Source organism: Lepisosteus oculatus, chromosome 14 (genome assembly GCF_040954835.1).
Source record: "Lepisosteus oculatus isolate fLepOcu1 chromosome 14, fLepOcu1.hap2, whole genome shotgun sequence".
NCBI lineage: Eukaryota > Metazoa > Chordata > Actinopteri > Semionotiformes > Lepisosteidae > Lepisosteus > Lepisosteus oculatus.
In genome coordinates this window covers 53247910-53272578 of record NC_090709.1, presented here as the reverse complement: position 1 = coordinate 53272578, position 24669 = coordinate 53247910, and the positions used below count along the sequence as shown (strand labels likewise).

Genomic DNA, 24669 nt, shown 5'->3' with positions numbered 1-24669 from the left:
ATTTGGTCGCTGACGAAAGGCTGCAGGTTCCCAGACAAGTCTGGGAAAGGACACAGCCCAAAGAACTTGACAACCAACTGAAGGACCTCAACTGGATGGCTGCGCACAAGAGACTGGCTACCAGAGAGGTCCTCTACAGACACTCGCTAACCAGGAATCCGCATTGCCCCCGGGACACGTGTTTTGTCGAGGAGACTCAGGAGCATGTGTTCTGGAGCTGCCTCTTCGCCAAGGTGGTGTGGGGCAGAATGGACAACATTATGCAACTCCTGGGAAAGGATGCAGTGCTCAGTTACCAGTACATTCTGCTGGGGGCTGGCACCCACCAGACTGGACAAGGGGACACAGGACCTGTGGGGGCTGCTACTGTCCCTCACAAAACAAGGACTGTGGAAGGCGAGGAACACTCTCATCCGGCACAACATAAAGTGGGGGGCGAGGGAGCTGGAGGAGAGGATCCTGGCGGACCTCAGGAGGAGGACGAAGCACCACGTCGCCAAATGGGGTCTCCCCACGGCGAGGGAGCGCTGGAATGGACTTTGGGACCTATACAGAGATTAAAGGACAATAGCAAGTGGTAGATTTGGAGGGACTCTCTTAATTGCGCAAATCCGCCCCCACTCGCAAAGATTGATAACGGACAATCAATCTCCGTTCCGCCGTTGTTTTTTATTACATGGAGTGTTAATATGTGTGAGATGTTCCTTTTGAGATGTTTTTTTTGCAGAATAAAGTATATTTTGTAGAACAAAAAACATCTTATGACAAGGTTTACAAGTTATCTGTTGAACTACATTCTCATAGGTGTGGTCACATTCCGATTCATTTGTTTACGTTTTTGTTTCTGGAGCAACTGTTAGATGAAATGTGCTAATATGTAACCTAACTCCAGTGTGAATAACTAGAAGAGGGGAGCAGCTCCATTCCATACCATGGGAGCTTTGAGATTGGCTGGGCCAGATCTCTCATTTGCATATCTGATTTGGAAATATAACACTAAACCCCTTCTTGCATGGATTTAACTTGCACCCAAGAGTCCCCTACTGTGTATTGCTACTTATTTTTTTATGATAAGTGGTGATTACCAGTTGACAGGTTTTATTTGTTGAATTATAAATGGTTTTGTATTATCATCCTGAATGGCCTGTACTCAAGGTTTGGTAGGGTATGTGTTTTCATTTCATTTACCAAATTGAATTTTTGCTCTTTTAGTATTTGTCTAGAAGGCTTTCTGAAGTCAGGAACCCCATTTATTTGGTGAAAAAGGATTCTGTATTAATATTAATATTTCTCATACAACATAAATAGGGTATTTTATGAATAAAAAGATCTTGCACTTGGAAATCTTGATAAAGCTGTGTGCTTCCATACACTCAAGCAGTTTTGATTCCTAATATTTGACCTTAGGTGCGGGAACGGGTCTTTTTTGCCATTTGATTTCCAATTGATCAGCACAGTATAGAAAATAGACCCATAAAGCAACCTCAGCAGTGACAAATGTCACTGGGTCACTTGGGTTTATACGTCGGGGTCCGGTAGTGAAGCTCCGCTCCTGTTTAGCCTCCGAAGCCGTACAGGGTGCGGCCCTGGCGCTTCAGCGCATACACCACGTCCATGGCAGTGACGGTATTCCTCTTGGCGTGCTTGGCGTGCTCGGTGTAGGTGACGTTCTCCAGGAACACCTTCAGCACCCCGCGGGTCTCCTCGTAGTTCAGCCTGGAGATCCGCTTCACTCCCCCACGGCGAGCCAGGCTGCGGATTGCGGGCTTGGTGATTCCCTGGATGTTGTCGCGGAGAACCTTACGGTGACGCTTAGCACCTCCTTTCCTGAGTCCCTTTCCGCCTTTGCCTCTTCCAGACATCTTCTAGTTATCAGCTGTGAACACGACACACACTGCTCATCTTTGATGTATAATAGACATCTTTCTTTGATGTCTATTATACATCAAAGAAAGATTTTTATAGGTGTAGAAACTAGTAAATAAAGCCAATGATTTGTTTTAGAAATGTATTCTTAAAATATACAATTATTCACACCTGAACAATATGTAGTTCAAATTATACATTATATACAATATTGTATTCAAATGTCTAATCATCATAAAAAACACAACTAGTAAACTTCAGTTACAAATTCTAGTAACATGGCAATATATATAGTAATGACAAACACAAACTAATTACATGAACACGCTAATATTTAACTCAAAACCACATTTCGATTCAAATATAATTTTTTTAAATTTACAACTTCTTTATTTCCACGAAAATATTATTAATGTAGCACAATCGCTACTTTCTAATAAAGACAGAAAGAAACTGTTTGTTTTGTGTCTACTGGTGATCCTCCTCTCGATACTAATGAAATGTTTAATATGATCCCTCGAGAAAAAAAAGGAATCAATTTCCGCCTGGAATGATTGATGCCCCATCAAACATTTTGTAATATCCCTGGAAGTTTATACAGTAAAATCCTGGTTCGTGGCTTAAATTCAAGGTAAATGAGACTAAGGAAACGAGTTGGAAACTTGATGTCGAAGTGGGATTTAAATCCCGTTTCACATTTTACTTCATTGGGGAGTATGTGCCAGAGAGCAATGCTACAGCATCTCTTCAATAGCTCAGTTGGTAGAGCGGAGGACTGTAGTGGAGTCAACAGGGAATCCTTAGGTCGCTGGTTTGATTCCGGCTCGAAGGAAGGTGCTTTTCATGTAATTTAATCAAAGAGTTAAAAAAGCGAATCTGTTTTATTCAGACATTGATCAAAAGCTCAATAATCGACTAAGCAAAGGCTCCTGTTCCGAATTCAGCCCACGTCTGATTGTCTTTTTTTTGCCAAGATCTGATCTTTGAATTAAGGGACTACACTGTCTGTTTTGTAATTCAAAAATACATACAAATGTCAAGTTTTTTGTAGATATAAAGGTGTTCTCTGTTTTCAAAGGATAGTTACTTAATTGGCATAATGATTTGGTATTGATTTTGTATCGTTGTATTATAAAGTTTGTGCTTTCTGTGTTTTTATCGTATTGTGAACTTATTTTTTAAACAAATGCTTACAAAGGCAAACACGGCACACATCTGTTTATACCAGGGGTGAAAAGTACAAGCTACTGTGCACTTCTGGGAGTATAACAGGTTCGATATAAAGTGGCAAAAATATAAAAGGGGAAAATACCCCAGACTGCGTGTAAAGCCCTCGTTGTGACTGTTTTAGATAAAAATGGCGTACTGTGCACGAAATTTTGCAGAAACACAATCTGATATTTTGATAACTATTATTTTAATAATTTTATAAGTATGAGGCCCCGGATCAGTTCTGATTTTTTTAAGTGATATCTTTCCTTCCTGTCGTGGAAGTCACACGATGTGAGCAATTGTTTTTTTTTACGTTACGATCCAAAGAGCCTCAGACGCACTGTAACCAAACCAGGATGGATTCTGCTGGGAGCCGGACTGAGCTCATTCTCACTCCCTGTGCTGAAAACAGAATTAGCTCTTCCCCGAACATCGTCTACAGCTGCTGGATTGTGCTCTGCATCTTACTGCTCCAGCAGTTACTTTGACGAAAGACAAATCACTTGTGCGCTTTTAACCTTCTCGCAGCTACGGGCGAGACTGACGCTCACGATATGAAGGCACCCGCTGGTATACCCTCGGTAACTTACCGGGGTAAAGTTAGCTCGAAGTTCGAAAACGATTTTGGCACGCCTGTAGCGCTTTCACGAAACCTCTTAGAGTTGCAAGAATGCTTGTTTTGTGTATAAAATACATTGTGGATGCTTTCTCAGCCTTTACTTTTTCGTTTTTATGACATTTTTTTGACCAAGCACGAATATTCTTTTGTCCATATCTTCGCAATGGAAGCACAGAACGCCGTCAAACCAAATGCATTTTAAAGACCACGACTTGTGGATATTTCCACACTCTTTACATCAAACTATCAGTGAGCTAATTATCTTTTTTTAAACCTCCGGTTTTTCATCGATGCGTAATTACGCACGAACTGGAACCCGGGGGACCGCTGTGTGCACACGTTCACAACGCGAGAAATACTGTTCAATACGGCTTCGTGCGAAAAACCCGTATATGACCATAGGAAGCAGAACAGCGCAGTCTCCCATTACCCAGACTGTAAGCACGGGAATAAAGCTTTGTTTGATTTCTGAAAACCTTCCTTTACGCCCTGTTTTCATTCAGGTAAGGGTCAACTATATTGAAAATACTACTGACAGCAGGAAGATTAAAATATTCTTTACTCAGCAGCTTATTAAAAAAAGCTCCCATGATGTTCAAACCGATTTTTTACACAGAACACTGACACAGCTTTGCATTCTGAATCTCTTTTTCTCATGCTTTTATTTAATATGGCACAATGCACTGGGATAGGGGTATTCTGTTCACAAACCAATAGCATTTAAACCACAGCACCCACAATGCTGCAAGTGTTTTGCACACTAAGCAGGTCCTCTGACTTTTCCCAGCTTTGTTTTGAGTTGTGGAACCTTTCTTTATATTTTTTAGGATTTTCTGAAGATAACAGTACAGGTAATACACTGGGACAGGTGGGTCATCTTCATGGCTCAATAGCATTTCAAATACAGCACCCACACTGCTGTACCCAAGTGTTTTACACACCAGACAGGCCCCCGAACCTCGTACAACCTTGCTGTGGCTGTGGCCCCTTTCTTTAATTTTTTTATGATTTTTTGAAGATAACACTTAAGGTAATACACTGGGATAGGTGGGTCGTCTTCATGGCTCAATAGCATTTCAAATACAGCACCCACACTGCTGAAACCAAGTGTTTTACACACCAGACAGGCCCCCTAACGTTATATAACCTTGCTGTGGCTGTGGCCCCTTTCTTTAATTTTTTATGATTTTTTGAAGATAACACTACAGGTAATACACTGGGATAGGTGGGTCGTCTTCATGGCTCAATGGCATTTCAAATACAGCACCCACACTGCTGAAACCAAGTGTTTTACACACCAGACAGCCCCCAAAACCTTATACAACCTTTCTGTGGTTGTGGCCCCTTTCTTTATTTTTTTAATAAGAATTTTAGTTTTTCAATATGGCACCATTAGACAGGCGGTACATGGGGATTGGGGGGTGCTATTCATGAGTCAATAGCTCTTCAAGCACAACAGCCACAGTGCTGCAACCAGGTGTTTTACACCAGACATTTCCCCTAACCTTATACAACCTCGCTTTGAGTTGTGGAACATTTATTTATTTTTTAATTGTTTTTTTGACTGTAATCAAGTGTTGTGCTCACTAGGCAGGCCTCCTGACCTTTCACAGTCATGCTTTGTTGTGTGCAACTTTAATTATCTTTTTAGGATTTTTTGAACATGGCAACTTCCACCGAGACGGGTGGGGGGTGTGGGGGTGCTCTTCAATAGCTTTTTCATCTATACACACAAACGGATGTAACCAAGACACTCAGAACCTGTCACGCAGGGGCTGACTGCTGAGGATAGGGATCCAATGCGGTGCCCTTGGTAGGGTTGGCGCGAGACGCAGGCGTAGTCGGAGTAAGCAGGCAGGGGCCCGAGTCCGGGAAGGCGTAGAAGTTGCGTCGGTAGGCAGAGGCGTAAATGAAGAGACAGGCTGGGGTCAGGATCCGAGAAAGCGTAAAACAGGCGAAGGTACAAAATCGAGTGGCTAAAGCAGTTGTCGGAAAAGCGGGGTCGAGGTCCAGGGGAGAAGTCATAGTAAGGCAAAAGCGTAGTTAGTAGGTAAGCTCCGGGAGAGAATCTCAATCGTGAGCAATGACCGGGGGACAGATGAGGGTTTAAGTAGAGGACTGATTGACATGTGCACGTTTGGTATGGGGAGAGCTCGAGGGAATGCGGGAGCGCTTGCCTGCGTGAGGGAGATTCATGACAGAACCAACAGAATCAACCTGAACTCATAGAAAAACAAGAATGCCCCCGAGACACCTGAATCCCCCTCCTGGACCACTCTGGTATCAACACCCCCAAACCCATCCATACCAGCTAACAAGATTCAGAATCGGTGCAACCCTCCAACCTGGACCAAGAGCAGGATGGGACAAGAACCTGCACCACACTACGTACACAGGTTTGTATTTTTGGCTGAAGATGAAAATGTCTAACATAGATTGTTTTGGTTCTAGCAAACAATAAAAATAGTTGTTAAAATCCAAACACACAAAATGAGATCACTCTCTGTCAGTATGTGTAACATTCTGGGTCTGGGCTCCTCTGTATTTGGGCTAAAGAGAGTTCAACAACATTTATTAAATGCACTGACATCATAATCTGACAAGATCCATTGTTTAGGGGAGACTTGACCACCCACTGTCCCCCTGGTATCGTGAAGCTCATTGTCCTTTAGCTTTCCAAAACCAGAATCAATTGGGACTCCGGGGGGATCGGTGTATGCAAAATATGAATTCCTTATGCAAGAAATTGTATATGGTCAATATAGCGATCATATCTTATCAGCAGATGGTAATCTCCAAGGAACAAGTAATAGGTTTATTCCACGCTGAAAAATGATCAAATGATTGATGAACCCAAGTGATTTGAAAGAAATGTTAAACAACTCAAAGCGAGGTTGTATAAGGTTAGGGGAGCTGTCTGGTGTGTAAAACACCTGGTTGCAGCACTGTGGCTGTTGTGCTTGAAGAGCTATTGACTCGTGAAGAGCACGATGTACTATCCCCATGTACCGCCTGTCTAATGGTGCCATATTGAAAAACTCATAAAAAAATAAAGAAAGGGGCCACAACCACAGCAAGGTTGTATAAGGTTCTGGGGGCTGTCTGGTGTGTAAAACACCTGGTTTCAGCAGTGTGGCTGTTGTATTTTAAATGCTATTGAGCCATGAAGATGACCCACCTGTCCCAGTGTATTACCTGTAGTGTTATCTTCAGAAACTCATTACAAAATAAAGACAGGGGCCACAGCTACAGTAAGGTTGTATGAGGTTCGGGGGCCTGTCTGGTGTGTAAAACACTTGGTTTCAGCAGAGTGGGTGCTGTATTTGAAATGCTATTGAGCCATGAAGACGACCCACCTGTCCCAGTGTATTACCTGTAGTGTTATCTTCAGAAACTCATTACAAAATAAAGACAGGGGCCACAGCTACAGTAAGGTTGTATGAGGTTTGGGGGCCTGTCTGGTGTGTAAAACACTTGGTTTCAGCAGAGTGGGTGCTGTATTTGAAATGCTATTGAGCCATGAAGACGACCCACCTGTCCCAGTGTATTACCTGTAGTGTAATCTTCAGAAAATCATAAAAAATTAAAGAAAGGGGCCACAGCTACAGTAAGGTTGTATGAGGTTTGGGGGCCTGTCTGGTGTGTAAAACACTTGGTTTCAGCAGAGTGGGTGCTGTATTTGAAATGCTATTGAGCCATGAAGACAACCCACCCATCCCACCTGTAGTGTTATCTTCAGAAAATCATAAAAAAATAAAGGTTCCATAACCCAAAACAAAGCTGGGAATAGTCAGATGACCTGCTTAGTGTGCAAAACACTTACCTGCAGCATTGTGGGTGCTGTGGTTTAAATGCTATTGGTTTGTGAACAGAATACCCCTATCCCAGTGCATTGTGCCACATTAAATAAAAGCAAGAGAAAAAGAGATTCAGAACACAAAGCTGTGTCAGTGTTCTGTGTAAAAAGTCGGTATGAACATCATGGGAGCTGTTTTTAATAAGCTGCTGAGTAAAGAATATTTTTATCTTCCTGCTGTCAGTAGTATTGTGAATATAGTTGACCCTTACCTGAATGAAAACAGGACGTAAAGGAAGGGTTTCAGAAATCAAACAAAGCTTTATTCCCGTGCTTACAGTCTGGGTAATTGGAGACTGCGCTGTTCTGCTTCCTATGGTCATATACGGGTTTTTCGCACGAAGCCGTATTGAACAGTATTTCTCGCGTTGTGAACGTGTGCACACAGCGGTCCCCCGGGTTCCAGTTCGTGCGTAATTACGCATCGATGAAAAACCGGAGGTTTTAAAAAAGATAATTAGCTCACTGATAGTTTGATATAAAGGGTGTGGAAATATCCACAAGTCGTGGTCTTTAAAATGCATTTGGTTTGACAGCATTCTGTGCTTCCATCGCGAAGATATGGACAAAAGAATATGCGTGCTTGGTCAAAAAAATGTCATAAAAACGACAAAGTAAAGGCTGAGAAAGCATCCACAATGTATTTTATACACAAAACAAGCATTCTCGCAACTCTAAGAGGTTTCGTGAAAGCGCTACAGGCGTGCCAAAATCGTTTTCGAACTTCGAGCTAACTTTACCCCGGTCGACAGAAGCACCTGGCAGCGGTGGGATTTGAACCCACGCCCCCGAAGAGACTGGAGCCTTAATCCAGCGCCTTAGACCGCTCGGCCACGCTACCCACTGTGCGCTGCCTCTTTGTCTCATAACTTGCCCGGAGGAAGCCGGGTGGGTTTTGCTCTTGTCGCCCGACTTAGTGGCGTTATGACCGTGGAACCGACTGCACCTGCTTTTTCTGAGATGCTTCCCCTCTCATGGCGAGATCTCGACTTCTTTAACACCTCTGGATAAAGATCTTCTGTGGAGCAGGTTTCAGACCTCTGCGTACAGCACCCTTGATGTCATTTTATTTTTACAGCAGCCGCATCCGGAAAGTTGTGTCCTTTACGTTTTATTTGAACAACAAAACTACATACAATACAAACAAGAGCACATATAACGTATCAAGAAAATCGTCAGGGGCACATGCTATAATACAATTACACTTTATGAAAAACGATTACACAAGGTAAATAAAGATAAGGTCCGCACAGCTCGTTCTTACATTTCGAAAGAGTCCGTAAATACCCCTTTACGTCTATTTTGAACTGTTCAAACGTAGGACTCTTCCCAGACCATTTCACTTTATACCACATTCCTAAACGAGGATGCTTCTCCTGTTTTAGAACTATTTTGGGCGGTATGGCTTATACAACACACCCACAGTTTTCTAATGGTGGACTGCAGATCTGTGCTATAGTTCAGTCGAATTCAAAGGATCCAGCAATCTTACTGGATTTGACTGGGATTCTGAAATGTCTCTTGCAAAAGTATTCGGGTTTGCTTGAACCTTTGATAAAAAAAGTGATCTGATCTGAAACTACCCAGCTTACAATCTCTGAGGTAGTTGTCACTAAACTCCGACGTGATGTGGCACACATGTGCCGTGTGCCTTTACTTTTGTAAAAAACTGGTATCGGGAAAAGTTTCTTAATATTTCTTTTGATTAGCATGCAAGAAAATGTGATCATTACCTATGGAATTTCCCGCCAGCGTGGAGCTTGAATTCACAACCTTGAGACTCAGTGTTCAAGAGTCACAGAAGAGGTCAGCCTGGTCTTCAGTTTGCCAACGATAAGCTCCGGCAGTGCTCCTCTGTAAAGCAGATTGTTCGGATCGGTTATGTGGGACGGCACTTCGATACTAAGATCGTTTGCAGCACACGCATGGTTTCCCCCTTCACGCAAAAAACATAGACGAAGGAAACTCTCTTGTCTTGGGCTGCTGACTCCCGGATTTAAAGCGCTCTGGGTGCCAGCTATGTCTCTAACAAGCACACTATAAAGACAGGAATTACACTTTGCTCACGTCACACATGGAATGGCGAGGCTACTTGTTCCAATATTATCTAGTCTCACCTCATATGGTGCCGATTCCTGGTTTTCATTTAAGAAAGAGCACTGCAAACACCGTAAACAGTGCAAAACGTGTGATGAAAGAAGTCTTTTCCCCCCTTTGTCTAAAGCAGAACACAGCGGAGTCATGCCGAGGGTTGTGAGATCAAGATTTCAGTGGAGCACTGTCGTCTACGTCTTTAGCTACATGAGTTGGACATCCTCTTGTACAGGGAAAACAGATTGAGATCCTCTGACATGAAAAGTGACAGATAAAAGCCATTTCTCATCCTTTCTCTTAGTGGTGGAACTATCGCATGTAAATGAGGCAACTTGCAAGGCGAGCAGGCTCGGTGCACACCGAACGCAGATGTCTCAGAGCAGTTGAGACGTGTCCAAGTGGCTGTCAAAGGACAGCACTTTGCCGGCGCCGTGGCTTAGTTGGCTAAAGCGCCTGTCTAGTAAACAGGAGATCCTGGGTCCGATTCCCAGCGGTGCCTTTCTTCCTGTCTTACTGTACAGAATTTATCCTTATGGGCAAATCCCATGCCTTTTAATTCAGGTGAATGCAAGTGTTCGTTTCCTTTCTGGAACAACTTGTTTTGAAAGAAATCTATACAGCTTGCGAAAGATGAAACACAAATCTTGCTTATCAGTGAAGAAGAGGTACTCCCAGCAGGCCAACTAATACCAGCAAAGTTTTTTTTCACCCTAACCCAGAGAATGGAGAAAAGCGAGGCGCCTGTGGCTCTGCAGTGTAATCAGTTCGCGAGTTCGGCGGTTAGCTGAAAGAGTGGTAAATGGAGCTCGCCCCAACCCGTCCTTATTCTTTTAAAGAGGATAAAAAATTAACTTCGCCGCCATTACTACCAGCTTTAAAAGACTGCCATGGGCACGGAAAAAAACACACTACAGATGACTTTTCTGGAACCGAAGCAGAGATTCCTTTACGAACCAACTGATAAAGCTCAGCCAGTGAATACTGTTAACAGAATGTGAAAGCACGATCAACTTTGTAACTGCAACCACAGGAAAAACAGCAAGAAGCAGGCTCCATTCCCCATTTAAATCTGTCGTGCGAGGCATGCTTTTTGCACGCATGAAGTAAATCCCACGATTGCTTTTGAACTTGGACAAAGTACTTCCAAAGGAGCGCTATGCTCAAAGATTTAACAAGCTCAATCCCCGCCGACGATTTGGTGTGAAGAAGCAGAACATTCAAGTTTCACAGACAGAAGCAGCACGCCAGCACAGCCAAAATTAAAACGCAGGGCACACTACGATTTGCATTGACACAAAAGTGATCTGGGCAGACGTCGTTCCCTGCATAACGCAAAAAGTGGCAAAGCGCTTTTGGGTTTAGAGGACGCAAGAAGGTTTTTGTTTTGTGCCTTGATGTCAAGCTGAGAAAGTATCTTTAAACACTTTGCTTAGTTTCTCGAGAGACTGCCAAAAAGCAGCTCCCTTCGTCTGAAGCCAGCTGAAAGGGGGTCTCGACAGAAGCACCTGGCAGCAGTGGGATTTGAACCCACGCCCCCGAAGAGATTGGAGCCTTAATCCAGCACCTTAGACCGCTCGGCCACGCTACCCACTGTGCGCTGTCGCTTTGTCTCATTACTTGGCCGGAGGAAGCCGGGTGGGTTTTGCTCTTGTGGAACCGACTGCACCTGCTTTTTCTGAGATGCTTCCCCTCTCATGGCGAGATCTCGACTTCTTTAACACCTCTGGATAAAGATCTTCTGTGGAGCAGGTTTCAGACCTCTGCGGACAGCACCCTTGATGTCATTTTATTTTTACAGCAGCCTCATCCGGAAAGTTGTGTCTTTTACGTTTTATTTGAACAACAAAACTACATACAATACAAACAAGAGCACATATAACGTATCAAGAAAATCATTAAGGGCACATGCTATAATACAATTACACTTTATGAAAAACGATTACACAAAGGTATTCGGGTTTGCTTGAACCTTTAAAAAAAAGTGATCTGAAACTACCCAGCTTACAATCTCTGAGGTAGTTGTCACTAAACTCGGATGTGATGTGCCACACATGTGCCATGTGCCTTTACTTTTGTAAAAAACTGGTATCGGGAAAATTAAAGTCGAAACCCAAAACAGTAACATATTTAAGAGTAAATGCCTCCTAATAGCTAGCAAGCGCTCCTAGTTAGTAAAGTTGTTTGTGTCCCAGCCTGTCACGCGGGAAACCGGGGTTTGATTACCGACGGGGAGACAGCTAGTTTTTTTATGATCAGATTCCAGTCTTTAATGCTCTGTGTGAGAGTTTACGTAACTTTTCTTTTTCTCACATTTTCTGACGACTATTCCGAAGGAGCGCCCTATCAACTCCTAATACTTTTCAAAAATCTGCCTGCATGTTTGATTAGTTTTGTTTTACTTAGAAAAAGTTCAATATTGATCATAACTAAAGAAAATTATGATCAGAAACAAAAACAAAATGTTGAAGATGCAACTCGATCTTGAATCAGAGCTGGGTGACATGGGCTTCTGTTCTGATATGGTTGTACGAGAAACAGGAGGAATCTCTTCTCTCCTATGGAACATGAGCTGAATCAGGAATGAGACATGTCATATATCAACGCATGACCTACATCGTAAAACTAAAATAAAAACTAACATTAAGTTATCAGAGACATCCATTTATATACAAACAAGAGACAGACAAAGCAATAATTCTACATTAACTTGTCCTGCACTGATCAGACTAATTGAAATGGTCTGATTCAGATCCTGTGCAGCTCGTGCTAATACAACAACGCCAGTATTGAACCCTCAGCACCATACTGACTACTGAGCACAAGTTCAGCTGCTCTCCAGCTTTGTTACGCATGTTTTTTTATTGCAAATGGAGCTGATCTCCAGACAGTACAGTGTTAGTCAGCAGCCTCTACTAGTAATACATCGCCCCTGTCCAAAATCTCTAGGTAAAAAAAACACATTTTATACATTTGTCTGTTTAAAGATATAATCTCTTTAAAAAAGACAAAGGGTTTGTGTGTCAATTGTTTCGAATTAATTTCGAACGCAAAGAAAAGTAGTTTTCTTCCAAGAAATCACACATTTGTCACATCCTCCATACTATACTTCTCTCTTGTAGTTGTAAAGCAATTTGATTTAAACTGAACAATATATTAAATGTTTCATCTATACACTTACGATTAACATAGGCAGCCTTGAACGGATTGCAGAAATCAAATATACAGATGGATTCAGAGTGTGCTTTCCAACTTTTGTGTAACATTTTCCTTTGATAGGGCGGAGTTGTTTTTAAAATCTGGATTAAATAAAAAGGAGTGACGTCAGTGTAAAACAGCTTTCCTTCATGGGGAACAACGGTTGTGTTCCATATTTCTATTTATTTTGGTTTCAAGATAGCAATTTAGTATTAAACATAAAAGCCAACTGGATAAATCTGTTACACGTCATTTACAATGGTCTTTCAACTAATAGCCCGTGCAGGGATCAAACCCCAACAGTTGTTGCGATTTGCATAAGGCTCTGCAACATACAGATGAGAAACTAACCTCCGCTTCTTCATTATATACACAGTGAGCTATATTTGCGAGCCTACTGCCCCCTGCGGGCTCTGTATTTGATTGCGGTACAAGACCGGCCGTGGAGGTAAAGTGAGACGGGTGTGTACATTAAAAGGCTCATAGCGTCCCTGGGAAGGCTCAAACCACCACCCTTTTTGTTAACAACCGAGCCACAAAGACTCATGTACAGCTTAACACTCCTCGGTCTCAGTGAAAGTGATACACTCCGTAAAATTTCTGGAGAATCATTTGTCAATTTCCCTACGGGATTAATAAAGTATTATCTATCTCTGTTAAAGGAAAATCGCCAACAGTGGCCGATATCTATTGGAGTTTTTTTCATTCTATACTGCAATTTCTGAAGGGTACAGGCTTGAGGAATTGGACCTTATGGTGAAGGCTGCGGGCTCAGCAGCAGCAGAACCTGATCAGTATCGGTTGACTCCGATATACTTTGACAACTTAACTTCTGGATTTAGAGACATTTACCTTAGTGTCGGTATACTAAGATGTTTTGGTAACGAGGAAGGACGGACAAAGCAAATTGGCAGAATGTGTGCTATTTTGTTGACTACAAGTCCTCACATGCCAGAGGGTCAATATTAAAAAAAAACGTAACAGTATAATCTCTTGTACTTCACAATTTAATAGTGTCTGTTACATTGTGTCTCACACCTCAGTGTCAGAATTGTGAGACGAGTTTGTAATCAGGAGGGAGGGCAATAGCAATTCAGCAGAAATTGCATTCACCTTTTCCCAATGCATTCTCACATGCCATTTTCTCACATGCCATGCTCAGAGGGTCATATTTTTAAAATGGTACCGTAAAATGTCCTGAAGTTCAGGATTTTGACAGTCTGTTATATTGTGTCTCACACCTTGATGTCAGAAATATGAGACGATTCTAAAATCAGGAGGGAGAGCCCTAGCAATATAGCAAACATTGCATTTACCATTTGACAATGTATTCTCTCGTGCCATGTTCAGAGGGTCGTATTTAAAAAAACGGTACAGTACAATGTCCTGAAGTTCAGGATTTTGATAGTCTTTTCCATTGTCTATCACACATCTGTGTCAGAATTTTTAGACATTTTTATAACCAGGAGGTAGGTTCGATCACCCTCTGCTCATCCTCAGTTAACCATATAGTCTCATATGCCATGTTCTAAATGTCCCATTTAAAACTGCTATATTAAAATTTCTTGTAAAATGCAAGAGTTTGAGACTTTTTATGATCAGAAGGCAAGGTCGTGGAAAATATGCAGGAAGTGCCAGTGAATTTACGTTTTGCCTTTGTCTTATTTACTCGTGGTATAACATGCCAGTTTGTTTTATTGTGAGTTGTGTTTCTGAAATGTGTTTCATACAAAAATGCAATTTGGACAGTCTCTACTTACATATTCCCCTTTACTGAGGAAATGTACAATAATACATCCGGATAAGTATTTTTAAAAATGACTGTAGAGAGCCATCTACAGGCGAAAGACGACATAACATGACACCAGTAGCATTTAAGATGGAACGAAAAACACAAAGCAGCAGCTGGCGAATAAGAAGCCAACTTCAGCCTCGTTAATGCAATAGCATTAGGTGAGGTGGAAAAATATTTCTTGCTCTGAATCTTAACATTTTTATAGGAGGTGTTCTAGGACCTCTTGCCTCAGAAAAAAAAACTGCCAGTACATCAGTTATTTCTACTCCATCAATAGCAGCAGTGTTATCAGTACTGAGCCCTAAATGTAGGTCCTATCATCATATAAAAAGTCGAAAGTATCGACTGCATTCAACTGATAAAATGTATCTTCTATGAGAGTTATATCTTTATCCAAAATACATCAGAAACAAATTTGCACGTTTTTTGGGGGGGATCCTGAAGACTGAGACTCAAAACTTTTTTTCCTTCTCTCCAGGAGGAAGGATTATTCAGATGCAAACATTGTCCCAAAATCGATGTACTCTTCAATGATATTCAAATCCTCAAATTCTTCATCTGAAGGTCGATATTGAAATATGATATCGTACAAATTGTGGTTTTCTTTTTAAAGCAAATTTTATGCTTTAAATTAAATAAATTGTATTTATTATGAATGTGCCGGAATTTTTTCAGTACTTTAGAGGGTTCTGCCATTTTAGATGTTATGCTGTTCCTGTCTGATTTATCAAATGTGTCATTTAAATCTCCCGTCATTTCTATATCAGCCTGAAGGCCTTGAAGTAAAGATTGCAATTCATCCAAAAATGCAATTCATCCAAAAAAAGTTTCCCACTGGTGATACATACAAGGAAATGAATGTACATTTTCCCCCCAAATCAACAAATTTAAAATCAAATACCTCCCTCATCTGCAGGTGGAGAGAATAATGTCAGAATAAATACAGGTTTAAAAGTCAGGAGCATTGATAGTCCTATTTTAAAATGACACTAAAATGCTCACAATATATTAAAAAGCTCTGTAAAATAATAAAAAAATTAAAAAAGGTAAAAAGAAATAATACACAGTTATAAAGCTCAGGAATTATCAATGGGAACTTACAATGGGTTGATCTGATTTAAAAAATAAAATATTTGAAAAAATCCACTTACAATATGCTAAAAATGGCAAGAATACTTAAAACAGGTTTTGAAATTTAAAAAAAATAAAACAAGTTAAAAATAAATACTAAATGGGTTTAAAATTCAGGAATGTGATTGGTCAGATGCTTACAATGAGTGTTGCTGGTGTTTCGTGTGATTTACTGAAATGAAAAAATATTCAATTTAAAAAAGGCAAGAGCTCGTATGAAAAAAAAGTTCTTAAGTATCTTTGTTGTAAGAGCTGCACCAGAACTAGTGTATTCATATACATCAGAAAAGTAGCTGAACTTGACTGGTTTCTATTCAGTTATATGCATTAGGGATGAAAAGGAGACTTACATGGATTTTATTAGGTTTTAGGAATCAGAACATTTATTTTTACACATTTATGCCTATGAGGAGAAATAACTTCCTGCTTTCAGCGCTTTTATTGTTTCTGCTTGTAACCTCGAACAGAGAAACCTAGTACTGACTCACAGAAACGCCCTGGAGTTTCTGTGTTTCTGGGATTTAAGAGGGATGTACTGTATGAAGACAGTAAAGGGAGTTTTTTTTTCCCGCTGTAGAGTATGAAGGCGGTTTGATGAGTCTGGAGGGAGGAGACGCGCATTCCGCACGGGGAGCACAGAACAACGAGTTTCACCTGCAGCTCACCGAGTCCTGTCCTATATAACCGCTGAGCCTGGGACACACTGAGTCTCTAACCAGTGTTCGAGATGTAAAGGGTTAAACCCAGAAGTCGAGAGTGGAGTTTTTGTATAAGTGTAAGATTAAGGGAATAGGGTTTTGGTGGGTTTGGTGCACAGCAGAGGTTTCGGTTTAGGTTTAGTTTGCTTTTGACACATTTGTAACGGCCATGGCGGCCTGTAGGGTCGGCATGCACCGTTACATTTGTTCACTTTTGGTGTATAAGGGTGGTGAGGGTTTGGCTCACTCGGGTGATATTTCACGGTTGGACTTTTCAAGGAAGGTGTTAGAGAAAGGATTAAGGCATTAGATGTCAAATGCTTAATCACTTTGCTGAAGGGAATTGGTTTTGACATTAGTTTCAATCGGCGAAGTTACTGGAACAATTTTGGATAAAAATAGAGTAGAAAAAAAGATGTGGGCCTGATTAGAATGTTTGAATGGCAGAAGCTGATGGATCTTTGTAATGTGGTGTGAGCCTGGTCAGTACCTGGATGGGAGACCTCCTGGGAAAAACCAAGGTTGCTGCTGGAAGAGGTGTTAGTGGGGCCAGCAGGGGGCACTCACCCTGTGGTCTGTGTGGGTCCTAATGCCCCAGTATAGTGACGGGGACACTGGACTGTAAACAGGCGCCATCCTTCGGATGAGATGTAAAACCGAGGTCCTGACTCTCTGTGGTCATTAAAAATCCCAGGGCGTTTCTCGAAAAGAGTAGGGGTGTAACCCCGGTGTCCTGGCCAAATTTCCAATTGGCCCTCACCAATCATGACCTCCTAATAATCCCCCCCTATGAATTGGCTACATTACTCTGCTTTCCTCCCCACTGAGAGCTGATGTGTGGTGAGCGTTCTGGCGCACTATGGCTGCCGTCGCATCATCCAGGTGGATGCTGCACATTGGTGGTGGTGGAGGGGAGTCCCCATTAACTGTAAAGCGCTTTGAGTGGAGTGTCCAGAAAAGCACTGTATAAGTGTAAGCAATTATTATTAATTAATAGGACTGTGATTGTTCGCATGTTTAATGAGATGGTGATGAAGGAAGATGTTGTGACATGGTTGTCTAAGTATTGTTTAGTGAAAGGTGAGCTTCAGAAAGTCTTGGATGATGATGGCATCTGGAACTGTGCATGGAGAGTACCTGTTTCATTGCATGAAGACAAAAAATTGTTATGGTGGATTTAAACACATTCCTTCTTTGATTGGATTAGGTGAAAATAGAGGCCTTGTGTTCTGTTTTTCAAATGAAATGTACAGAACAGAGGGTGCAGTCTAAAAGAGACATTAGATTTAGAAAATGATTTAACTCTGAGCAGAAGAGTGAGGGAAGATCATTTTCCGAGTCCTCAGGTAGGTTCTCCCATGGGTTTAGATGTCTCCAATATATGTGATCTTACTTACCAAGCTTTAGAACCAGAGACTCAAGGAAGGCAGGTGGAGATATATCCTATGGATTGTGGGGGTGGTGGAGGAGGAGACAATTAAAACAAAAGGGGGGGAGGCCTGTATAGTAGGTGTCACCTACTGAATGATTGTAGCCAGAGCTTTAAGTCTCCCCTGGTCCTACTTAAGTATGGCTCTTAATATTGTGTCCATAAATGTGAGAAGCATTCGCTCCAAGTTAAGGGCAAGGAATATACTATCTTTTGTGAGGAAGGTAAATGCTGATATTGTGTTGTTACAGGAGTGTGGGTTACCCTTTAAAAACTGCCATAAGGATATGGAAGAACTGGGGACATTGGGCCCATCAATCTGGAGTGGGTCCAAAGAAAATAAATCTGATGGTATAGCTGTTCTAATTAAAAATAAGATGGTAGAGGTACGTCAGCACCTTGTAGTGAAACCAGGGAGAGCACTGGTGGTGTATCTGGGTTTCATGAATGTCTAATTTAAACTCTTAAATATATATTGTCTGAGTTGCTCACATGACAGATATGTCCTAATTCAGGAACTGAGTATATTGATTGGGATGGGAACCAGTGGTTTTAGCTGGGGATTTTAATTCTCTTTTAGAAAGAGAAGGCAGAATGAGGGGCGAGAGACGGGTCCAATTTGATAAATCATCAATATTATTGCAAACATTATGTAAAGATTTTAAACTGAAAGATGGCTTCAAACTTCATAGTCAGGGGAGGGCAGGTTTCACATGGGACTAGTCTAATGGGACCCAAGGCTCACGCATTTTGTTTTGATACATGATTTTACTTGCACGACCGCAGGCCTAACCCCTGTTTTTTTTTCTCTGACCATTGTCTGCTGTCATGTACAATTTCTATTCCAACAGCTGTTACTGTGGGGAAGGGTGTGTGGAAGCTCGATATTTTGCTTCTGGAAGGTGAGGAAGTGACACACAGGTTCAGGGAAAGATATAAGGAATGGCAGTCTTTGTATGACCTGTTTGGCACAAGAGCACAGCGGCCTGCGCTCTGACCCCCAGCTTCTCTCCCTGTCTGTGTGTCTCATGGAGTTAGAAAGACTACAAGCTGTGCAAACTTCCAAATCTTTAACATCATTTCAAGGGTGTATGATAGATCATTCACAAGATCAAATGGCTGTTTATTATTGTAAGAAATGTAGTTCACTACTGTTCTTTTTACTCTTTTGCTTGCATTATACAGCCGTTAAGTGCATTTAGAACCTAAGAGATATCCAACTGATTAACCTGTCTGATGAATGTTAAATGGGTTGTGACTTTTGGCAAAGTTTTTTGCAACATTATTTGTTTCATGAATACCATTCATCTCTATAACAACTTTCCTGTACCCTGAACATATGTTTTAAATTGCTTGATCCCATTTGGTGCAAACTTTCCATTGTACTCGTAATGTGTTGTTTGCATTAGGAGTGTGTTAAATAAGCAGAAAAGAAGCCCGTTTCTTCTACTGCTTCTGATCTTATATAGTGGTCAGAATCTCTCATCCAAAAGCTGATGAGTGGGAGGGGGGGAAATTAGTGCATAAAAAAACATTAAAGAGCATAAGGGTTTTCATCACATGGACCTGTTTGACTGTTTAGGATTAATGTTTTGGTGCCAGATCAATTAAAGGACAACAACCAGAAACACTGGTTCTCAGACTGAACGCATTCTCCTTCAATAATCTTTTTTACCAACAGGTGAGTGGAGTTGCCATGGGCACCAGAATGGGACCCAGCTATGCCAATATCTTTGTTGGCTGGGTAGAAGAACGCTTCTTCGCTTCCTACACTGGCTATGTCCCTGACCTCTACAAGCGATGTATTGATGACTGCGTCAGTGCCGCCACATGCTCCAACGATCAGCTTAAGTGCTTCCTGCACCATTTCACCAACTTCCACCTGTACCTCAAATATATAGTTAACATATCTTCAACTACTCTTCAGTTTCTGGACATCAACTTCTCCATCAACTACCACAGACTCTCCACTTCTGTTTATTACAAACCCACAGATTCACACAGATATCTTGTATAGCTCATTTCACCCCAAACATACTAAAAATCTCTCCCTTTTTCACAGTTCCTTCGGCTACAACAAATATGCAGCGACGACATCGAATTCCAGAACCAAACCCTCAAAATGAACTCCTTTTTCATCAACAGAGGATACCCCAGCAGTGTTATTGACAGGGCCCTTGCCCGAGCCAAAAACACCCCTCGGACCATCAACCCAATCAGGAACTCCCACCGTAACAACCGCATTCCTTTGGTGCTTCCCTAACACACTTCCTATCCCCAGGACTGTTAACGACAACTTTTCCATCCTACAGGATGATCCCTCTGTTGGGGCCCTCTTTTCTGACCGCCCCATCATCTCATATCACCAGTCACCTAATCTGCACAACCTTCTTGTTCACAGCTCCCTTGACCGCCCTCAGCAACCATCCACACCAGGTACTTTCCCTTGCAACAGAGCTCGCTGTATCGCCTGCAAGTACACATCCAACACCACACTCATTCAAGGCCCCTCAGGACAATTCTGGATCACCCAGATGGCATCTTGTACCTCCAGCAACCTTATTTACTGTATCTCTTGCGTAAATGCCCAGTTTCTCTCTATATTGGAGAAACAGGAAGGAGACTTGGAGACCGCTTCAGAGAACATGTCAGGGCTGTGAAGATTAAAGATCTCTCCAAAAACCACTGTTTCTCATTTCACCTCTGATGGCCATGACCACTCTAATCTCTCCATCTGTGTTCTCAAAGATGGTTTTCTGAACTCATACATTAGAAAGAATACCAAAACCAAACATATCCTGCAGCTAGGATCACACCTTACCCCTTCTCTAAACGAAAGACTACTATTCTACTAAATTTTCTCCATTCATTGGAAGTTTCATTTCACACCTCTCAACACCTATTCTGACTTCACACCTCTTGATTGGCCTCTCTTTCTGTCCCCTGCTCCCGCCTCTCACCCCTCCTCCCTCCCAGCCTTTGTTCTCCCACTACATTACCTTTGCCTACTGCCTTCTCTCTCTCACACCTGAATGAGGCTCCACGGCCGAAACATTGTTTTCTCTCTTCTTTTTTTTCAGCATGGAATAAACCTATTACTTGTTCCTTAACAACCGGAAACAATATCTTCGGTCTTTCCAGAGCTGTAAGTAGTCATTCCAAGTTTATTAACTTGTCTCTGTGCTTGTATGTACTCTTCAATAGCCACTGATGTTCTGTACAACAGCTATTTTTAAAAATAAATTTGCATTTTTTTGGACTGCTTTTAAAGAATTGGCACATTTGGCAGAGCGGCGGCTCTGTGGCTAAGGATCTGCACCTGTGGCTGGAAGGTTGCTGGTTAACATCCCACGGTCGGCAGAGGAATCCTACTCCATTGGGCTCCTGAACAAGGCCCTTAACCCCATCTGCTGCAGGGGTGCCGTATAAATGGCTGACCCTGCGCTCTGACCCCCAGCTTCTCTCCCTGTATGTGCGTCTCAAGGAGAGCAAGCTGGGATATGCAAAATAGGAATTTCTAATGCAAGAAATTGTATATTGTCAATACAGTGATCTTATCGTATTGGCACATGGTAATCTCCAAGGAAAAAGTAATAGGTTTATTCCATGCTGAAAAGAGAAGAAGAAAACACAATGTTTTGAGCATGGAGCCTTCTTCAGTTATGATTTGATTTTTTACAATCATACCCACACAAACTTTCCAATTTTAAAAAATCTTGCAAACACAACCCAGATATGTTGACTTTTAAAAAACAAAAACAATTTGGGGTATTTTTTTTAAGAAACACATACTTCTTTTCTAGTTTTTTATGTGGCTGTGACTGTCAGAAATCCTCAGTGAAAAGGTATGCAGATCCTGTGCAGATGCAGGAGCAAGTAGTTATTGAGACAGGCGAACAATCCAGAACGAGATTGTTAGGTGAAAGGTAGATCGAAATACTGGAAGTACAGAGAGAAGCAAACAATTCAAAACAGAAGGTAAGGTCCAAGGTCGAGAGGCAAAAGGGAGTTCAGTAACCAGTAAGCGAGATTCAGAGTAAACGCGAGGTAGAGCTCTCAAAGAGAAGACTCAATACCGAGTAGCGGGAAGCGGGTTTGAATGGTTAAAACAGTGCTTTGCTGGTGGATTAACAAATGTTATTATTAACCCGCTGCTGGTACTGGTTAGTTCTTTTGTGAGTTGATCTCCCCTGGCTGGTGGTCGTGACAGTGACAGAATGCTGTTTTGTGATTGATGCTATATCAAAATATAGGGTCCCTCAAAAATTAAACACAGAAATAAGAACATTTAATGGCTTGTACATCTGTTGCACTCCTACACTATTAACATCCATTGGGAGTTGAATTTCAATTATGTTTCCACTTCATTCAGATGTGTTCCCTATTTTTCAGATTTTTGGCAATGCCACATGTTAAAGGAGGACAGAGGAGTAGGAGGCCAGACCTGTGGTCAAGGGCTGGTGAAGTAGGGAATGAGATCAAAGAATTTCTGAAGTTTTCTAAGCTAGAAAAAAAATTAGGTGGCATGACAATATGTGGTCAACACTGTCAAACAGAGTCCTTGGAGAGGATTGCTCCAGCAACAGGAAATGGTTATCAGTGATTTGGCATGAAGATAGAAAAAAAGTAAGAATCCAAGTGCTTAGGGCGCAGAAGGAGGTGAGTATTGGTAAGGATTCCAAACCAGATGACAGTACACAATCTATAGTCAATATTTCAAGTCAAAGTGAGGGACATAGTTTGGAAGGCAACACAGAGCTCAGAAGTTCATCAGAAGATACAGAAGAGGCATGGGCTGCACACGGCAGCACAGACAGTGGTGACATGTTTGAAGGAGAAAAAATCTGTGTAGTATCAGAAAAAAAGCCTGAAGAGCACAGTGAATATTCCCAGGGGGCAAGCGTGCCTGGGACGTCACCTCAGGATAAAAGGGGATTAAGAAAGATTGTCTGTGCCTAACACTTTCCAAGTATGTCTGAAGGCTGAAAGATGGAGAAAAATACCACCTCTAAAAGGTACATCTAAACTAAGATGACCATGGACCCATATGTTATATAGCGAGGTCAGGAAGATAAATCATTGCTACCCAATAGCCTTCAAATACCAATACATCAGGAAAGAGAACAGCAGAAAAAAAAAACTTTCTGATGATTAAAGCAGTCTGTACTTTCAGTTCCTACCTTCAGTACCTTCAGTTCCTGTAATGTAAAATACATAATGATAACAAGACACAAACCAATGGGCAATGATGACATCACAATTGATGTTGTTCGAGTAGGAAAAATACAACACAGTGAAAGGGAAACAAAATTTCGACAGGCACGTCAGCCTTATCGTTGAAAGATTGCCCGTGCCCTCACAAAAGGAATCAGCAATGTGTACTACAGGCAGCTGAGCAGAACTCCGCTTGCTGAAATTGCAGCAGGCAATTTATCTAAGGCTCACAAGCAAGTATTAAACACTTCAGCATTTACTATTCGAATACCACACTTTGTCTAAACACTGCCGCTTCTTAAGCTAATGAGTAACGGTTTTTGAGCACGCATTGTGTTGTTAATACTTATATTAAAAAAGCATAAATTCACATAATGGAATTTGGACTGAACAAAGTAGTCCAGCCCCTTTACAACATTACATACCCACTGATTAAAGCTTAAAACTACAGCAGCAGGAGTAACAATAATGGCAACAACATGTTTGGAGTTCGGCATTTCATTTATTCTGCGGAAACATCGTATGGGAATGAACTGCCTGAGATAAAAGAGTAATTGCGGCTTCAGATCGTTTTTACAGAGCATTGCGTTGTTCTGTTCATGCTGACTACACGCTTTAAATTTGTCGTTTACTGCAAGCGTTGCTTTTCCAGGTTTTTCTGAAATTCCTCGCATTTGAGCCAGCACTAAAATATTTCATTCCCGTCGCTGAATACATCGTGGAAACGGTATTTGCAACGGAATGCTGTCACACATGAAACCTCTTTGTTATTCGGTTCTGAAGTTTGAAAATGAAAATAAAACGGGGGTCACTTCATAGGCTTGAAAGAAGTCCAAGCAGCATAAAAACCCGCGAATTCTCACAAATTGCATTGTGCTGCACCTTTCTTCTGCCTTAAACATTTGAATGCATACCTTACTGCTGCTAATCACATTCACGTGTTTACAAAGCTTTTTTCTGTCCGTTCTGTTTTTGCTAAGCAGTTTCTCCGTTTTCCTCGTACTGTGATTGTCAGCGAGCACAACAAGACTGAAACAGTGTAAAGGCAGGTAAAAAAGACAGGGTAAAACACCTGATGGTCAGGAGTGGGATTTGAACCCGTGCCTCTATTTGGAGAGCGAAACACAAAGCTTATAAGAAGCTGTGAATTTGCTGTTTTAAACTGCTCGACTATCCTGAAAAAATGTGTGCTGATTGCACCAGTCGCATGCGATTTTCCGTAACTTTAGGACGATATATACGACTGGACGAACACAATTTGTGGCGTTTAGCATGACATGGAAAACGGTACCGGAGCATTCGGGTCCGGACTACAAGACTCGAAAATAATTTTACCCCCGCACTATCAAACTATTAAACTCCCAGCCTCTCTCACTCTCTCCTCACCTCTCACCTATGATCTGAACCTCACAGTGCCTTCTTTCTTACCAAAAACCCAAACACACATTGAAAATCTATCTCTACCATACATGTCAAAAGCTCACTCCCCATCATTTCTATCCCTTTATTTCATTCTTTTGATGCATGTTTTTGCACATAACCTGTTACCTTTTTGTTGTT

General features: G+C 41.7%; 1 protein-coding gene and 5 non-coding genes across 6 annotated transcripts; 3 read left to right on the top strand and 3 right to left on the bottom strand.

Annotated features, from left to right (window-relative positions):
• Positions 1-1194: 1194 nt before the first annotated feature.
• On the top strand, positions 1195-1250 carry LOC138243863 (U7 small nuclear RNA). Its single transcript, XR_011192481.1, has one exon. It is a non-coding gene; the product is annotated as a U7 small nuclear RNA (small nuclear RNA).
• Positions 1251-1556: 306 nt separating this feature from the next.
• Positions 1557-1862, bottom strand: LOC138242660 (histone H4-like). Its single transcript, XM_069198213.1, has one exon. The coding sequence runs from the start codon at positions 1860-1862 to the stop codon at positions 1557-1559; it is 306 nt and encodes a 101-aa protein (XP_069054314.1).
• Positions 1863-2610: 748 nt separating this feature from the next.
• Positions 2611-2699, top strand: trnay-gua (transfer RNA tyrosine (anticodon GUA)). The gene is given in 2 exon segments: positions 2611-2647; positions 2663-2699. It is a non-coding gene; the product is annotated as a tRNA-Tyr (tRNA).
• Positions 2700-8312: 5613 nt separating this feature from the next.
• Positions 8313-8394, bottom strand: trnal-aag (transfer RNA leucine (anticodon AAG)). Its single transcript has one exon. It is a non-coding gene; the product is annotated as a tRNA-Leu (tRNA).
• Positions 8395-10072: 1678 nt separating this feature from the next.
• On the top strand, positions 10073-10146 carry trnat-agu (transfer RNA threonine (anticodon AGU)). Its single transcript has one exon. It is a non-coding gene; the product is annotated as a tRNA-Thr (tRNA).
• Positions 10147-11153: 1007 nt separating this feature from the next.
• trnal-aag (transfer RNA leucine (anticodon AAG)) lies at positions 11154-11235 on the bottom strand. The gene has a single exon. It is a non-coding gene; the product is annotated as a tRNA-Leu (tRNA).
• Positions 11236-24669: the final 13434 nt, after the last annotated feature.